The sequence below is a fragment of the Limulus polyphemus genome, unplaced genomic scaffold (genome assembly GCF_000517525.1).
Source record: "Limulus polyphemus unplaced genomic scaffold, Limulus_polyphemus-2.1.2 Scaffold2118, whole genome shotgun sequence".
Lineage (NCBI taxonomy): Eukaryota > Metazoa > Arthropoda > Merostomata > Xiphosura > Limulidae > Limulus > Limulus polyphemus.
Window position 1 is genome coordinate 29,116 of NW_013667728.1, and position 18,652 is coordinate 47,767.

Below are 18,652 nucleotides of genomic sequence, written 5' to 3' on the forward strand. Positions count from 1 at the left end.
TTCTTCTTCATATTAAAAATTACTGGAACCCATCTTCTACTGGAGACCAGATTAAAAAAAAAATACCCAGTGCTGCTTGGTTTTGGACTGGAGTTGACCTGCTACGTACAGTTTGATATGCCCAAACTACACTACACAGTTTGGCATGTCCATGTTCCCTACTCAGGTTGTGGGCTGTGCTTGATTTCTGCCTGACTTATAACATGTCTTTATTGTGGCTGAAGAGTATACCTTTGTACAGAAGGGGTGCAGTCTCCCATGGCTGTGCCACTATACATTTCCATGGTCTAGGGTATCACACTCCATGGGTTCCCTTTGGATGCTTTTTGAACTTGCACTTGTCCTTCCACCATTCCAATGAGGGATTCTAACTAATATGTGAGCAGAGGTAAGATATTCTGTTGGAAGTTATTTTCCAACACTGAAAATGTATTTTCAATAGATAGTTACCTCCGCTATCACTTCCAACCCATCCTCCTCACTTTTGGTGTACCTTTTCTTGCCTAATTTTAAAGTGATGTTTGAACAATCAGATAGCTGGAGTCAGCTCTGCTAGGAGGGTTGTTGCAGGTTCATTTTCATGCTACAGTGGCAGCAGTAGTAGGTAGGAACACATGTGTTTAGGTGAGAGCCTCAAGGCTAGTGTGAGTGAAAAAATTGGAAATATGGAGGAAAGCACAAAATTGGGAAAAGTTAATATGTAAGTGGAGGTATTTATCGGAAATAAATTCTCAGTGTCAGAAAATAACAATTCCTAGATAAAATGATGCTTAGAATGTTTGAAACTTTTTCTGCCAAATGAATAATACTTTTACTCCTATAGTTTCCTTAAGGCTGATGAAAATGAAGATACTTGTAGAATACACCAAGAAAAAATTGCTGCAGCTGTTGATATTACAAGTGCTACAAAGGCAAGTTTTTGTTGTTTTTTTCATTTCATTGTGGTGGATTGATACTTGGTATTAGCTGTATCATGCCTAGCAAAATATTAAGTAAGAACAGTATTTAAGAAGTAAAATTTGCTTACAAATTTAATTCAGAAATGGCTTTATGTGTAAATCAGGTCTTGATTTTAAGGAAATTTCCAGGTTGTCCTTCAGACAAGCTGACCTATATCAGAAGTTGGCCGGTAGTCTGTATGGATTGTTTAAAAAAAATAATACATAGACACTCAAAAACAATCCAATTATGACAATATTGATGTAAAAAGACCCAATTACAAGAATTTTTGATGTTATTTCTCATTTTGTTCCAAAAGGTATGATTAATATTTAGTTTGGAATTTTGCATCTTTATTCAATTCATTTTTGACACCTTGTTTCCCGGTTAGTTTCATTACATTGGAGAAAATAATCCCAAGCCATGTTAACGTTACATAGTATCTTAAGGAAACAAACAGTCAATGACCTGTAAAACTTTTAAACAAAACAGCAATTTTGGCCAACCATGTTCAATGTTTTTGTTCTAATCAGCTCGTCTTGCTTGCCAAGTACAGTAAAGTACAGCCTGTAGTGAGACTGGACTTGCATTGGAACTCTCATTTATACTTCTATGCTGTAATACATACACAATGCTTGAGTGCTGCACATGTACACACACACACACACACACACACCATTCATATGTATTGTCATTCATACTCATAGTCTGTATTGACCTGGAGATAGGCAAAGCTAGTCTTATTTTGTTCATTGTTATTCTGTTTTGTACTAATCAAATCTTTCATAAAATTTATTTTCACAGTTATCATTATTATGTTCTCTTTAATTTGTGTATTTTTCCCACTTTTCTCGTGGTAGCTAGGCTTTCCATATTTCATAGACTTGATTGGTCATGTCTGTCTAACATTAGCCTTAGACCTATACATATGTAATTGAAAGGGGGTCAGTGTTTCAGCTGTGAAAATTAATGATAAATTCTGAGTTTGATTTTGTAAATTTGATTATTTTAGCTCCTACTGAAGGTTTATTGGTAAGAAGTTGAGACAGCCACCTTAGTTTTGTTTTTGTAAGCATCTTTACTAGATATTAATCTCACTAAATATTTGTGTAATCAGTGTTTTTTTTCATTGCAAGTTCCCACCCATCCATATATATATGCATACAAACATCATGCAATACAATGTGTGTGTGTTAATGTAACTAACTGAGCTGTATACACTATACTTTGTTACTACACATAGCTATTCGCACTCAGTTCAATTCCATACAAAAGATACGTGACAGAAGGTTTTGTCTAAAACAGTATTATTAGTCAGTCACAAAAGCAAACTTTTCCTAATGTTTTCAGCCACTTTTGGTGGATTGTATCAACATTTCTCTTGTACAAGGTACAGTCTTTTTTAAACAAAATTGTGGACCAAAATATATTTCTGTGAGGGTTCAAATTTGCAAGTTCTTTGTTAGGGAATTTCCCGATGATTTTTGTCCAAGATTGGAGTGAACATTATGTATTTAGTGTGGGCATGGATAAGTTCCAGGGTGCTAGTTGTCTGTCGTACAACACAGGGTTTAATTTGATCATCCAAGGAAGTTCTTAGTTGTTTATAAAATTGAGCTCTGTAAAAGTTTTGTAATTTATTTAGCTAACAGGATTTCTTTGTTCATGGTACAAGTTATTTTTGGCACTACCAATAATTCTTAAGTTTTACTATTGTACTGGTGCTTTATAGTCTAATGCACGGTGTCAAATCTTACATCTGTCTATTCCTTAAGACACGTGTTGATAAAAAAACAGCAGAAGTACTCTTTAGCAGATTAATTTTTCACACTCAGAGCTGATTTCAACTTAAGTGTGGTTAAGAATTAATATTTGGATTGAATAATTTTAAAGTCAGTTTCTTTTTAATGTTAGTAGTGTGAAAACCTAAAGAGGTGGTAACAAGTAACTCATCTTGATTTGTGGGAGTTGTGAATACATCACACTGTTAACACATTGGAAAGATAATTCTTTGATGAAAAAACTTTTGTATGTTGTTATTTGGTTTGAAAATAACTGAATGAATTTATAATCACTATCAATTAAAATATAAACTAGCATCCTCTTGAAGTAGAAAATAATAAAACTAGCTTGATGAAAATTTAATCAAATGAATGTAATTTTCTGAAAACAGTCAATCTAAAAAAAAGGGCCTTTATTATTTTGGTACAGAAAATTGAGCATTGGCTTTTTCATGTAATGTATTATAATGCTTGTGATCGGTACATATTCAAGAAGGTATTATCAGTATACTCTTCTACACTTAAAATTTTAATTTTCTAGGTCATTGTATTGATGCAATGATGCCTTTCACACATTATTAGAAGCACTAAAGGGATAGGTAGCCTTGTTAGTTTGATATGAAACCAATGTAGAAGTAAATTTAGATATCAAGAAACAATTTATTTATCTTGCTATTATTTACTTTAAATAGATTTTTATATTTACATGTTTATATTACCCACATGGTTAAAAGACTTGCATGACTAAGTGTATAAAGAATAATGCTTTGCCAGCATTTGCCCCAGGATAGGAAAGTTGCTGGTTCCAGATGTACCAGTGCCTCTCATAACTTCCACCAGAACACACATTCAGTAAAGTAAGAGGTGTGGTGTTACAAATATGACATACACAATGTAGAAAAAGTAAATTTATAGTTTATTTAACTCTAAAAAATAATGTTATCCAAATTATAAATGGTAAAGTAACATAATGTAAAAGCTTATTTTATACCTTATTCAACATTAAAAGTACAGTTATGCAATTATAAATTTGAAAAATAACAGAATATTAAAAATTAAATTTATATGTTATTTAATAGTAAAGTAGCCTAAGAAATTAGGTGGTGTGTGTTGCAAGTCAGTTGCACTCCCTTTAGGTGGCAGTTCAAAATTAGGGATGATGACAGACAGCCTGTGTAGCTTTGCCATAACTCAAAAACAAAAATATAACCCCCCCCCCCCTCATTACTGAGAGGGAGAGCAAGTTTGTGGCAAAGGGAAGTGAACTTCAGACCCTCAAATCATGAGATAACTCCCCTAATCACCAGATAATTCTACCTCCAAGCTAAATAAACTTGAATTAATAAAACAAAAAATATTATAAAGATTAAAATCAGGTTTTTATGCTGGCAGTGAGAAGAGCTCACATAGCCCATTGTGTAGCTTTGTGATTAACCACAAACAAACATAATGCCAGTATGAAACATACTGTTGGAGTGAAGATGCTTTGTAGTCACTATGGATAGGTGAAGTGAAGAAAAAGTTTCATTGGCCACTATTCAGTTCTTCACATTATATAGCTGCACAATAGCAGATATATTAAATAAACATAGTATTCCCAAAATTGTTTAATCTCAAAGTCTAATTTCAAGGGAGGTCCAATTTAGTCTGCATTTTGATCAACGTGTGTTATTGGGTTATACTAGTTTTGGAGAATTCCACTCCTCACCAGTAACTCTGCACACAAGTTAACCAAAGAGAGATGAGATGGACCTATATCAGTGTGAAAAGTATCCAAAATACTGTTTGTGTGAATGTGCTTTGTAGTCACTATGAGAAACCTATACACAGGATAGGTGAAATGAAGAAAAAATTTCATTGACCACTGTTCAGTTTTTCACATTATATAGCTGCACAATAGTAAATATAATGAATAAACTTAGTATTCCAAAAATTGTTTAATCTCGAAGTCTGAAGTTCAAGGAAGGTCGAGTTCAATCTACATTTTGATCAACGTATGTTATTGGGTTATCTCACCCTTTCAGTTAGTTGTATAATTGGTATAATCAAAAACTAATTTTGATTAGTTGATTATTTTCATGAGTAAGAAATAACCTTTTTTAAAAAAGGTATGATTTTTCAATCACTGGTGTGATCAATCTCAAGTACACACTAAATACTCAGTCTTCTTTTTTTTCATGTTTATAGACTGGAAAATTTCAGCTGTCTTTAGGATTTGCTTAATTTATACTCGTGAAGAGATATCCAATAAATATTAAAGGATGTTTTGATAATGCTTGTTCACACTAGAGTTCAGAGCATACATCATTTTACCCGGTGTAGTTCCAATGTAGAGAGTGAGGTTTTGTCTAGGACAAATGCAGAGGTATATGTGACACGAGATTCTCAACTGAATAAATCCTAAAAAAGTGTCATATTATAAGGAGAGAGAGTATGAGATTCGTTGCTGTTGTTTATAATCAAATAATTTCAAAACCTCAAACATTCCTGGAAATGTTAATATGGTTGTCGGACGGTATAGAACTTCCTGGATTGCCATACATAACATAAGTGTTAGCTCCCAGTGGTAAATAAGAAGGTAATAGAGAAGAACTCACTTGCTAGGGATTCTGTCTGGCCTGAAGAATAACAACCAGAAACTAATAGAATCCCAAAGCTAAAAAGCCCTGACTATAAATGAAACACTTTTCTTCAGAATTAGAGTCAGGATCAGACAGGGTGAATGAGGAACAATTTTTACCTTCTCATGCAGCTCAAGTTTTAGGTAGGAATGAACAATCTGTTACTAGTATAAGGCCTTCTGAGAAAACAAGGTATGTAAACCACCTAGGACACAGGTATCAGAATGTCTTCTTCCTGATGCAAGCAATAAAAGAAAATATGTTTTAAAGTATAGATGATAAAGCAAACAAGTCATTTGGGACTCATAAGGTGAAGCCAGAAAATGTAAAAGTAAGCCCAAAGTCTATTTGGGACAGTTCTTGGAACTTAGGATTGTTAATCATGAAATGCTCAGAAGAGGACCTTGAACAAAAGGGATTAATAGCTTCAACAGAATATAACATTGGTAGTTAAGGCAGCTGTGAAAGAAGCTGATAACCCACAATCATCAAATAAATATGTGATGGAAGAAACAATGTGTTGAGGATTGAAGAAATGTCTTTGTGTGCAATACACCAACTCTGGAGGATAGCCCAACAGGATCTATTGATTGTTGTGAAAGAGTAGATTATCTTTCTAGCAACTTTACAAGAGAATTTGGATTCACAAACAGAAGACTTAAGAACAGCCAGCTAGGAAACATATGTTAGATGTCAGTGTGCCAAATGGATGTTTGAAGTTGTCAAAGAGGATGTTCCTTAGTTGATTATGGAACTGGTTCCCATGAAAAGTTTGAGGTAATAGAGGAAACCGTTTCTGAGCTGGCCAAAGTGGAGTGACAATGAGAACCCAACACTTCATGTAACAGACTTGGCACATATTGAAGGATGAAGTTGGAATGGAAAGTAGACATAAAGAAATAGGTTCTCCTAAGATTGACTTAGAACATCCACAAACAGAGAATTTGAATCTGTAGATAAGGAAAGTGGAAGAAGATAGTTGTTCGATGTAGTGGAGACATTAATCATTAGATGACCCACACATTCCCATAGCCTCTTGAAAGCCAAAGAATAAAAAATTCATTTCATTAGAGGAAATTAGTGATCCCAAGAAAGAGAATCAAAATGTTCAATATACCAGGAATGTGACAGTCTAAGGTGAGTATGTTGAGAATGAAGCTAAAAACGTTGAGAAACTGTAGCAAAACAAAGACTATGAGAATGAGTACTGCTGTTATTGTTAATTTAAGCTACCACTGTAGAATTGTCTCTATGAACTATAGTCTGTTAAATGAGATGTCAACAAATATTTCCAAATCTAGGAGCCAACCCAAAAACTCAGGAGCCAGATGTGCCTAACCTAACTTCCCTACTGTTTGTACTGGGAAATGGGGGTTTGTGTATTAAGTTACTTTCACAGCAACGAGTGCATGCTAACAATCACTTGATATCAACAACCACTTGATATTATTGCCTGAACTAAGTGCCTTTGGTTCCGTACGAGTCTAAACAATGACTGGTTGAATTGAGAGAAAGAAGAAAAGCAAAGTGACATGAAATTGGTAATGTGTTGTGTAACTGCAGTGCTTCATTCATGAAAAAAACATGAAGTGCTGAATCCGCCATTAAAATTCTAAAAACAGTTTAATTTAGGACTCGAAGAATAAGAAAATAGTTCCAGACTTCCAAGAGTCCATAATTGTTCTAGATTTGAGTTCTATTTATCACAGCCTTATGTATGAATAAAATGGGAGAAAATACTAATCTCCATGATGAAATTTGTAGTTGCCATGGTGACCTGGTATTAAACACAGAATGGTAGTGTAGAAGGGGCAGAAACTCAAAAAAAGCATGCTAAACAGTTAAAAATTTTAACATGTTGATGTGAGCTGTTGTTTCTAGAAAATTTCCCAATAAGAGCCTAAACCAAGAAGAGGACATCTGTGAAAAGCTGGAAGCCTAAAGGGTGAAGAAGAATGGAGATAATGTTGATGTAAGTTCTTGTTTCAACCAAAACTGGAGAAATAGGCATACTTTGTGACAACATGTCTGATGTCAGACACTACTGAAAAGTAACATCCCATTGACAGTGAAGCATGTGAGCATGATCCAAAGACATAGCTTCTGCTTTTTTCGAAGCTGAAAGGATGTCTTTGACAGTAGGTTTGGGAGCCATAAAAGTATTAACATGAGACTGCAAAGTTCACAATGCCACAGGATATAACTGAAGTGTTTTTTGAATTTTGTTGATCCAAAAAACCAATTTGTAACAAATACAGTGTTGGTACTTAATGGGAATTGGAGCAACCATTGAAGCCAATTAAGTGGTCAGGTAAGTTTGTGCAAATGATTGAATTGATGAAATGGTCAAAATGAGCTAATCATCCATATAAAAAGTACAAGTTGATGTTGAGGGAATGAAGAAGACCTGCAAGACTAGACTACTTGAAAAACTCAAGAGTGGTGAACTGACAAATTCTCCTCCTCCCCACCACTAAGAAAAGTGATGATAATGGGATGTTCAATGAATATGGATATGAAGAAAATAAACCTGTATAATCAATATCATCTAAATACTGAAACAAAGAAAGTTTAATAACAACTTCATGTTTTTCATTTGAAAATGAGGTGTTTCCAGGAAAATTTAACTAAGGATGTCTCCTATATCCCGATTTCTTTGAAACCACACACACAAAAAAAACTAAAAAAAAACAAAACAGGAGTCAACTCCTAAAGATGCATGATAAATTATTTCAACTGCTCTTTCCTAAAGGAAATTTGAGACTTCTGATCAAGAACTTGTAAGCAACTGGATTGAAAAGAAGAGGAAAAGAGACATTAAGACCAGGCTGAAATATTTGTCAAAGCCAAGGGTCCCAAAGAAGAACCACTGCCTCAAGACAACTCCTCAGCAGTCCAAATAGGACATTCATTGATAACAAAAGAAGGTCTTTGAATGATTCAAGAAGATTACATTTGCTTACTTCCACATTTTAAGAATTATTGGTATCCAGAGGAACAAGTAGAAGTAGCTGACATCCAATGAGAAGTAAACAAGGGAACCAAAACAGACAGATAAACATTACTTTCTGGTCATCTTGATAGTAAAGACTGCCAAAAATAAGATGAAATTCTAAAAATTCAATTTTCCTCCAGCAGGTATTCTTTTCTTGAATGGAAGACTAGTACAGGTAAAATCCTGCAAGGAAAAATTCTGAAGGGGATTGGAAATATATATACCATATATATAAGCACTATGGGCTAAGGTATTAAAGGAACATAACAGCTATGTGGTACTAGAAATTATTTCCATGAGATCCTTAGCCATGGAAAACTGTAAGGTAAACATTTGATTAAAATAATCAGGAGAAGAGAACAAGAGTAGCCAATACTTTTTCTGAAGAAGAAAGTCTGAAAATGAGTCAAGGCATAAAGGAGGGCATAAAGTTCATGATAGGTCAAAGTAGAAGACCACATGGAAGATACCCCCACCTCCACACACACACACAAAAGAGGGTCAAGGCTTGAGAAGATGAGTAGATGAAGGTAATCTTACTAAAAAACTTAACATTTATCTGATTTCTAAATGCGTTAGAAAATCCAAAAATCAAGAGAACATGGAAAATACGAGAATTCAAGAACTGAACTGTCCAACTGGACATTAGCACTTTTGGCATTACAGAATTAGTTCAACATTTAAAACAAAAAAACACCTGAGAAAAAGATATCAAACCAGCAGAAGCTTTGTTGGAATTAGCACTAGTTGACAAATCCTTGTTTTTACACAGTGATGGTGAATAGGCAAAAACAGAACATTTTTTAAAATCACCATCATCATTATTAGGAAATGGCAGGTGGTCTACGATTGAGCATCCACATGAACATGAAATCTGTGGAAACAGTGTTTAATTAATGGCCTGAACATATTTATTAATAATGGTCAACAATACAGCCACAAAATCTCTGTACATACAATAGGAAGACCATGTAATGAGACCCCCCCCCCCCAAAGAAACTGTAAATTTTTCAATATTTCTAGAAATGTTTAGGACAGTAGTTAACATTGCCTTCAGAATTCATAGTGAGTGAAGTCAACTGTCAACAAGAAAATTGCATTTCATAAGTTCTTTCTTAATTTTGATCATAAGTAAAGTTATCAATTCTAGAATTTATGACCAAGAAAATTATGTTGGTAGAGTGATGCACAGTAGGTATGTTTGTAAGGCTTGTAAGCTAGTAGTCACAGTTTTCATTGACAGTGATCTTTGCATTATATTGATCAAAACTGTTTTTTGAAAATTGAAATATTAATAAAATATTATTAGGAACTATTTCTAGTGTGCATAAGTAATACAACTATACTGTAAGCTTAAAGGTTATTGTGCAAGAAGACTGAAGTAGTTTACTACATTTTTATTCTCAAATACAGTACTACATAAAAAATTGTATGTTACATTCAGCTTAGAATAACTGGAACTTTCTTGAAGCATATAGATGATTAAATGTAACAGATTTTACATTTTTAACATTGCTCATGAGTTTTAAAATAAATCGGCTAATAAAAGTAATACATCAAATAGGGTTATAGTATTTTGCTGACTTTTTCATCTTGCACCTCATTTTGGATTAACAGTAAAATATTATTCCAAAATAGACTGCTTACATTTAAAACTGTTAATTCCAAAACATACTTACCTCCACTGACAATACAGCTATTTCTTGCAACACAAATATGATGAGAAATATCAATAATAATAATGTCACAAAAGTAAATAGAGTTAAGATTTTCCTAAACTGAAAATGTATTTCCAATAATACTTGCTTCCGCTGACACTATAGCTATTTCTCGATCTCCAGGGTTTCCACTCTTTGGCCATCTAAGCATTAAAAATGCTTGCTCCAGTCTTTTATATCCCACTCAAATGCTCTTGGCAAATTGTAATTTGCAAAATTCTCCACTAACTTTAATGCACCCTCTGTCTAGGTACTGTATATATAAGCACCTGATTTATATAAGGTAATCATTTTTTCTCGACAAAGCATTCAGCACAAGTTTGTATAAACAGGAGTGTTGTGTTTATTCATAAGTGACATTGTGATTTTGAATGTAGTTTGCATTAGTACGATTATATTTCCATATATATAATTATAATTACCTTAATAATAATAAATAAATAAATTAAAAAAAACACGTAACTACAAGTATGAATTCTCGAGTTTAATGTTTCTATTATGGAGGTCATTCAGATCTCTCCTCTTCCACCTCTGTTATCTGGTATTTGTCAATGACTAGGTGAGGGATCACTCTCTGTTGAGGCTGTCTGTGATGTGATCCATTGCGAGATGAACAAGTATATGTGGACCCGGGGGTGTGTCTCCTGGGGGTTCTGAGGTGGCTTTTACGAATGATTCTGACTAGCTGGGGAGAATTTAGACTCGTTTTTATCTGGTTCCTTCTTTTACTAGATCAGCCTCAACAGAAAATCATTTTGATCAGCCACCTCCAGCCCCTTTTCTTCAGTTAGTTTACTTGGGTTTGTGAGGTTTTGGGGGTATCTCTCATTGTCTTTCACTCTACCCCTTTTATGTTGGCAGCAAGGACAGCAAGTGACTACTTGGTTTTTCCTCCTCCTCCTGATATTGCTGTTCATGCTGGGAGATTTGCCACTCAGTTATGCAACAGGATAGCTGTGCCTTGTCTCCCACAGCATGCTTTGGCTTATCACCACCAGGAGGAGGTATATTTATATTCTCAGTGAATGGGCTTCACTTTTTGGACCTGTGGAGGTTTTAATTGGAACCTGTGATACAGTTTTCTCAGAATTATCTTAATCTCATGATTCTCCTGAGGTATTTATCTTTGATTCAACATTTGTTGGAAGGCTATTAATGTTTTCCTCAGCAGTTTGAGGTGGAGTTGGGGATTTTGCTGATGTCTACCTCAGTCAGACTGTCTTCATCAGTTCTTTCTCTGGTTTTCTGGCTGGTTTGTTGTTGGAATTTATTGGGTAGAGATTCTTTGTTAAAAAGTGTTCGTTTATTGTCTTCTGCCATCGGGAAGTTACGGGAAGCTCCTTTTCTCCATCCCATATTATTTCCTGGAGTTCCAGAGATGTTAGAATCAAGATTTGATTCAGTTTGTCTAAATTCTTCTTTATCATCGTTGACCTTTTGCCTTTCTGGTGCTAATTCTGGAGTGTCAGCTCTTAGTTTTCCCGACCCCCTCCTTTGGTTCCCTGGTCTATTGGTTCCCATACTAGATTCTGTTTGTATTCTTGAGGATTTTTTGCTCAGACGAACCATTGACAACAGTGTCAGTATTCATCATGTGGGTGGGGGTGCAGTGGGACCACATTTACATCATTTTCTGGGCATATGGAGTTCTTTCACCAGTGATCCATGGGTATTCAATTTTCTGAATTCAGGGTTGGTCATTCAATTTACGTCACCTCCACCTTTATCTGCAAAACATGCTGCTTTGTCACCTCAAACATATTCACGACAAGTGGAGCTTTGTTTCCAGGCTATAAGAGGGTTGTTAGTTAAAAGGGCAGTAGTAGAAGGTTGATCCAGTTCTTCCGGGATTTTATTCCCATTTTATTGTGGTACTCAAGAAGACAGGACATTGGTGTTAAATCATCTTGACTCAACTAATTTCAGATCCACCATGATTTATTATGGAATTCTTTCTCAACCTACAATGGCACTTTGCTCCAGAGCTAAGGATGACCAAGTTTGATGTTACTGTTGCTTATCTCCATATTATCATAGTGGAATCTTCCTGGAGGTTTCTCAGATTTATACACAAGTGTCAGGTTTTTTAGTTCAGGGCTCTAACTTTTGGTCTTGCATCAGCAACGTATGTCTTCTGCAGAGTTGTTTGAGCTTTTTCCTCATCAGCTACATTCCTTGAACCTGTACACACATCATTATATGGATGACTGGATTCTTCTGGCACCATTCGGTCAAATAACAGAATAACACTTTCAGATTCTCTTTTCAGAAATCACAAAAGTGGGCTTCCTTATTAGACTGGAGAAATCTATTCTGTTACCAACACAATATCTCATCCATTTGGGTGTGTTTTTCAGTATGCTTAAGTCATGTTCAACCAACCATTGTCAGGCTTCAAACCATGGAAAGAGCATTAGGCTTTTACTTATGTCTCCTTCTAATACATGAATGGTTCTCTCTCTCTCTGTTGGGAATGAGGGCAACCCTTGAACTTCTCATTCCTTTGGACAAACTCATATGAGGTCCCTTCAGTAGTCACTGCAGGATCAATGAATCATGCTTTCTGATCCTTTGGATCATCCTGTCTAATTACTCAGGAGCAACATCATCGATTGCAAATGGTGGTTGGATCAGAACTACACTACTATTTGGGTACCCATTCCACCAACTCATCCCGAGATCCATCTGTTCACAGATGCAACTCTTCAGAGATGGGGAACTTATCTTCAAGGTCAGGAGTTCCAGGGTATTTGTACGGAAGTCAAGTCCACCCTCCATATCAACGTACTTGAACTCCTTGCAATAGACTAGGCAATGGCACAAGGTCTTTCTCTCTTGAAGGGAAAAATTGTCATGTTACATTTCGACAATTCCATGATTGTATCTCAGATTTACAGTCAAAGAGACGCACATTCTCGATATCTAGTTTTTGTACCTTGGATCTTCTCTACTGGGCTCATTACTATCATATCAGTCTTGTAGCATGTCATGTTCCATGAGTGATGAATTTAATTGCAGATAACTTGTCTTGATCCAACCAGGTATTCTTCCAACAGAATAGATAATACATCATGAAGTCTTTCAGTGGATTTGCTCTCAGTTTTGGTCTCCAGCACCTCATCCTCAAGCATTGACAGTAGATGTGTTCAGTCAGGACTAGACAGGTTTACATCTGTATGTCTTTCCTCAGATTTGGCTATGGTCCTGGTTTCTGAATATGGTTCGCTCCACTCCCTATGGAGTTATCTTGGTTGCACTATATTAACCAGTTCAAACATGGTTTCCGCTTCTTCGGTATCTGCAGGTGTGTCCTCCTATACCTCTTCCACATTGGAAGTTTTGGTCTCCAGTACCTCATCCTCAAGCAGTGACAGTAGATGTGTTCAATCAGGACTAGACAGGTTTACATCTGTATGTCTTTCCTCAGATTCGGCTATGGTCATGGTTTCTGATTATGGTTCGCTCCACTCCCTATGGAGTTATCTTGGTTGCACTATATTAACCAGTTCAAACATGGTTTCCGCTTCTTCGGTATCTGCAGGTATGTCCTCCTTTACCTCTTCCACATTGACAGTCTCTGAGACAACCTCGATCAGACATTTTCCACCTAGGTGTTTTAAAACTCAATTTCATGCTGGGAACTTATGCGGTCTTTTCCACAAAATAAGGATTTGACTTCTACAGTTTCTCTGTATTTAACCAAATCTCTCCCTAGACCAACCACAATTGTTTATCAACGGAAATGGAATACTTATCGTCAGTGGTGTTTTAAAAGATATTGCAACCTTCTTCATCCTAAAGTATCTACCATATCCTGTTTTAGGACTTGGGTATTTAAGAGGGGTCTTGCTTCGTTTACAGTTGTTTTATATATGACATTCTTATCCACTATTTTTAGGTATCCCAAATATCAGAAGGTTTCTTGAATCCTCAGTACTTTTAGGTCTACTCAAAACCCTTCGTATTTTTTGAATGTTCATAATTTCAGACCAGATGAGTTCTGTTCCTTTGGTTGAGTATGGCATACATGATCCTGTCATTCTGAGCCTGGGGTGTTGCCTTGTGGACTTCTTCAGGTGGAGGAGAAAGTTTCTCCACTTCGGTGTTGCATGCTTTCTCATCGTGATTCTGGTGGTGCAAAATGCATCACTCTATGGCTACAGGTTTGGATCCAATAAAATATATAAATAATATTGAAGTCCAATAGCCCTAGCCACCAATGTGGGATGTAGGTACCATGACCCCTTAATTCCAACCCTGAGTCGTGGAACCTCGGCTACCTGGTTGGAACTGGCCTATACTGACAATTACTCGTATTCTATTCCACCTTTGATATAATAACAGAGTTCCTGGTGAAGTGCATGCCTTTTCTGGATGTAGTGCTGTTCCCATACTCTTGTACCATCTTTATCTTGGTACACTTCTGTTCTATACTAATGCTTTCTATATGGTTCATGCCTGCACAACCCCTCCACCTTCTTAATGTGTGATTTTAGCTGTAGAGTCAGCAGGGGTAAGTATGTTTTGGAAGTTAACATTTTCCTAAACTGAAGATGTATTTCGAATAATACTTATCTCCGCTGACACTCTCCCACCTTATCTCCACACTAAAAGCTGGTTTATGTCTCGAAAAAGTGATAATATTATCTGAATGAGGTGATTAGATACAGTACCTCTATTGATGGCGCATTGAAGTTGGTGGAGAATTTTGCAAATTAGAATTTGCCAAGGCTATTTGAGTGGGATATAAAAGACTGGAGCAAGCATTTTTAATGCTTAGATGGATAAAGAGTGGAAACCCTGGAGATCAAGGAATAGCTATAGTGTCAGCGGAAGTAAGTATTATTGAAAATACATTTTCAGTATAGAAAAATGTTAACTCTATTTACTTTAGTGACATTATTATTAATATTTCAGCTCTCATCATATTTGTGTTGTAAGTCTAGATAATGTATGAATAGTTTGAAACCTTGTGTTTGACATACATATGATAGTGCCATGTAGTCTAAATTTCAGGTCCTTTCCTGTCTTAGAGGTTGCTCAAATTCCTCTATACATGTATGTGTCTAGAAATTTCTTCAATCCAGTGCTAGACATTAAATTTTGTCATCCAGACAGCTTGGGGTGGCTGGCCCTTTGCCATTCTGGGTCCTTTTACTTTCTATTGGTTGAGCTTTGCAATCTCAATTTATGCTCATATTCTCTTTCTTTCTAGTCTCTCCTCTCTCTCCTTTTCTTCTTTCTCAAATTTTGTTCTTATTCTCTCTATTTGCAGTCTCTCCTTTTCTTTCTCAAATTGTGTTCTTATTCTATCTTTATTTCCTGTTCCTCTTTTAGTTTTTTTTTCTCACTTCTCTGTCTCCTCCTCCTCTCTTTTCAGTTGCTGCTCTTTCTAGTTCTTGCTGTTATTTAACAAACTCTCATCGTTTGCCATCTTTGAGCCCAAAATGCTCACCTTTTTCGATCCATTTATCAAAGTCTGTTAACATGGTTAAATAGCGTGATTGTAAATTTCTATATTTTCTCCACTACATCTGTGCCTATATCATCCTACTTATTTCCACTGTCAAAAAAATAATGTTAATTTAGAAACAACAGTTTATAGAAATTCTTTTGATGTTTTTTTTTATATATCATGATTCTTGGTGCAGCAGTATGACAACATGAAAAGATTTTTTATAAACTTATGTTGAATTAGATTTCTGTATTAAACTTGTGTTTACAGAGCATTGAAAATATGTTCTAGGGAGGAATATTTAAGAAGTGAATTGCTACAACTTTTTGGATAAAAGAGAGTTTACACTAAATATAGTAGGTAGAACATTTAATAAATTTATTAATGGCTTATTATTAGCTTGAAAGAAATACTATCTTAAAATCTGTTTACAAATTCACTCAAAAAGAAACTAGGTTTACTATATATATTTCAGGATTAACTGATCAGTTATTTATGTTTTTAATACACACACACACACACACACACACACAAAACAACTTTTATCCCATCTTTAAAGTTATGAATAAGATTAAAGAAATATTGGGTATACTAAAGATGAAATAGAGTTAAAAGATAAAACTGGGATTTATAAAATAAAATGTGAATGTGGTACACTAGTGTTTACATTGGTCAAATTGAAAAGAACTAAAGTACACATTACAGGAACATAAAGGGTACAGAAGAAACAATAAAATAGAAAACAGAATAACCTGATTGGCTGCTAACTGGCATAAAAAAATAACATTTTAGTGAGCACCAAAAACAGCTAAAGTTTCTCTTTTTTTATTTAACATAGAAAAGGTTAGGGAATGTTTTTTTAATTTTAATAGTCATGAAAATTGATCTGATATATATTGTGAACCATGATGTCTGTCTGAACATTTATCTGTCTCCTGTTTGAAAAGCTGTGCATGCAGGCAAAGCTCAACATTCACTTTTGAAGTTATGGGAGAACAGGCATGAATCTTCTATGGTCTATGACAGTTATTTTGGTGTAAAGTTAATAGTTTAGAGAAAAACTATTAATCACCAAGGGTGTTCGAAGATTAGCGACCCTCCTTCACTCTCCTTCGAGGTTAAAGATTAGAAGTTCAATGAAACAGACATGAATAATGTTGATGCCAACTTTTACTTCGCAAGCAAGATATTCTACACTAAATTCTTAGGAATTAATCACACTATCGTTCACATTTAAAAATGTGATGTAACTTAAAGAATATACATGTAGATTTACAGTATGTTATTGTTGAGTGGTTCTTAGCATGACTAAAGTGCTCAACAATTACTTTTTATGGTGGGCAATATAAATTGCTCAGAGCTTTGGCTCTGAGAGGAAACAAGAGTGCAACACAGTTAACATTTCTAAAGTCTATGAAATAATTTAAATGATACTTTTCCCATCACTAGTGATGGGTACTTTTGCAAGCTTAACTTCAACTTTTCTTGTCACTGGGGATGGGTAATTATGCTTGTATGTTCATAAATTATAGCATGTTGTGTTATGAGAGATGTTATGTATACTTTTTAAAATATGTTTTTACAAAAGTATAATATATGGATGCTTCTACCTAAAAAACATAGTTGTACTTCACAGTTTACGAGATCTTAGAGGGCCACATCTAATGGTATACTGTATTTAGTTAGAGAGATAAGAAAGGTGGAGTGAAACAGCCACCTAAACTTTGAATGATGTTTCTACCAATTATGATGAATTTTGTGAAAAAGGAAAATGGTTTGAAATAAACAGTTGTTTATTGTAAATGTCATTTCTAGTTAAAACAAAGATTGAACGTAGACCCTTTTTTTTGGATATCACAAAATGCACTTTTTATGGTTGAGCCATTTTATCTCTAATGTTGGTAAAATGGCTGCCATCTAACTCATAACAGCTGCAATTTAAAATAAATGCTGCATTTAACAAATGCATGTAAGTAAATCATCAGGAAGGATGTGTGTCATGCTTGTCATCTATGACAATAGCTCATAAGAATGTCTTACCCCCAGCCATTCATTGTAAAATAATCACAAGTTATAAAGCATTAGTGAACATGAACTGTGTTTCTCTTATGACCTATTTGTAATTCCTCATTTTGAAACCAAAGAAATGAAATTCTCTGAAATATCTACTTTGTAATTCTAAAAACATAAAAGTGCTTACCTTAGATCAAAGTTCTTCCAAAACCAAAAGTTGAAATCCTGGTTTAATCATTCACATTCACATCTGGCTGCCAGTGTGTTTATGCACAGAATTGCAGGAACAGTACTAACATATAATTCACTCTGTGGCAGCACATTATAATGTAGCCATTTTACCAAAGGGAACATCTTACCTCACTCTCTCTATCGTTAAAGAAATTCACATAAACGTTTTTCAAAATATATGTTAATATATTACCAAACCAATGTGACACATCACTATGAGAAAGGGGTGTTATAGCTCACTTGTGAGTTTTCATTTTTATAGGGAATACACACATTTCATATTAATCATAGCCTTGACTTAGAAACATTTATAACAATTATTGATACATATTGAGGACTTTCCTCCCTCAAGGGGGGGTGGGGGTGGTCATCACTTCCCAGTTAATTGTAATAGATGTGCAACATAGTGTCACAGTGTACATATTTTATGGCAACAATGAGAGAAAAGACATGTAGAGATGTATTCTTTGATAATATTATTCTAAGGACTTACAAGTGAAAGTAAAGAAAAATGTTATAATTTGTCAAACATGCTATACCTCAGTATTTAATGCCAATCACTATTTAATGACCCTCCACCTTAACCATATACAAGATTACATTTTATTATTTTTTTGCTTTCACTCCTGGGGTTCTTAGAATTACAAATATAGTTTCCTCCCTTTAATACTTGCTGGTTTCACTTCTTCCGAATGATAGCAAAGTTGATTCAAGATATAACAACAATGGAATAAGTAAGTGATGTTAAAAATAAATAAATAATAATGTGTAATTAATCTTTACCCTAATTCAAATTTGTAAATGGCTGAAATAATATTGTTATTAATTACACTTTACTTACTTAAAATAGTTCACACCATAACAGATGTTCATGCAATTGATGACATAAATAGTGCCTA

The 18,652-nt window shown here is 34.8% G+C and overlaps 1 protein-coding gene across 1 annotated transcript in view; it reads left to right on the forward strand.

The window, feature by feature from the left end:
* Positions 1 to 806: 806 nt before the first annotated feature.
* Positions 807 to 18,652, forward strand: part of LOC106466000 (WD repeat-containing protein 46-like) — a gene marked incomplete at its 5' end in the record, with an annotated part of 77,687 nt that continues 59,841 nt past the window's right edge. The window contains one exon of the mRNA XM_022393964.1: positions 807 to 911. Within this exon, the coding sequence (XP_022249672.1) occupies positions 807 to 911 (105 nt within the window). The remainder of the gene's footprint in view (positions 912 to 18,652) is intronic.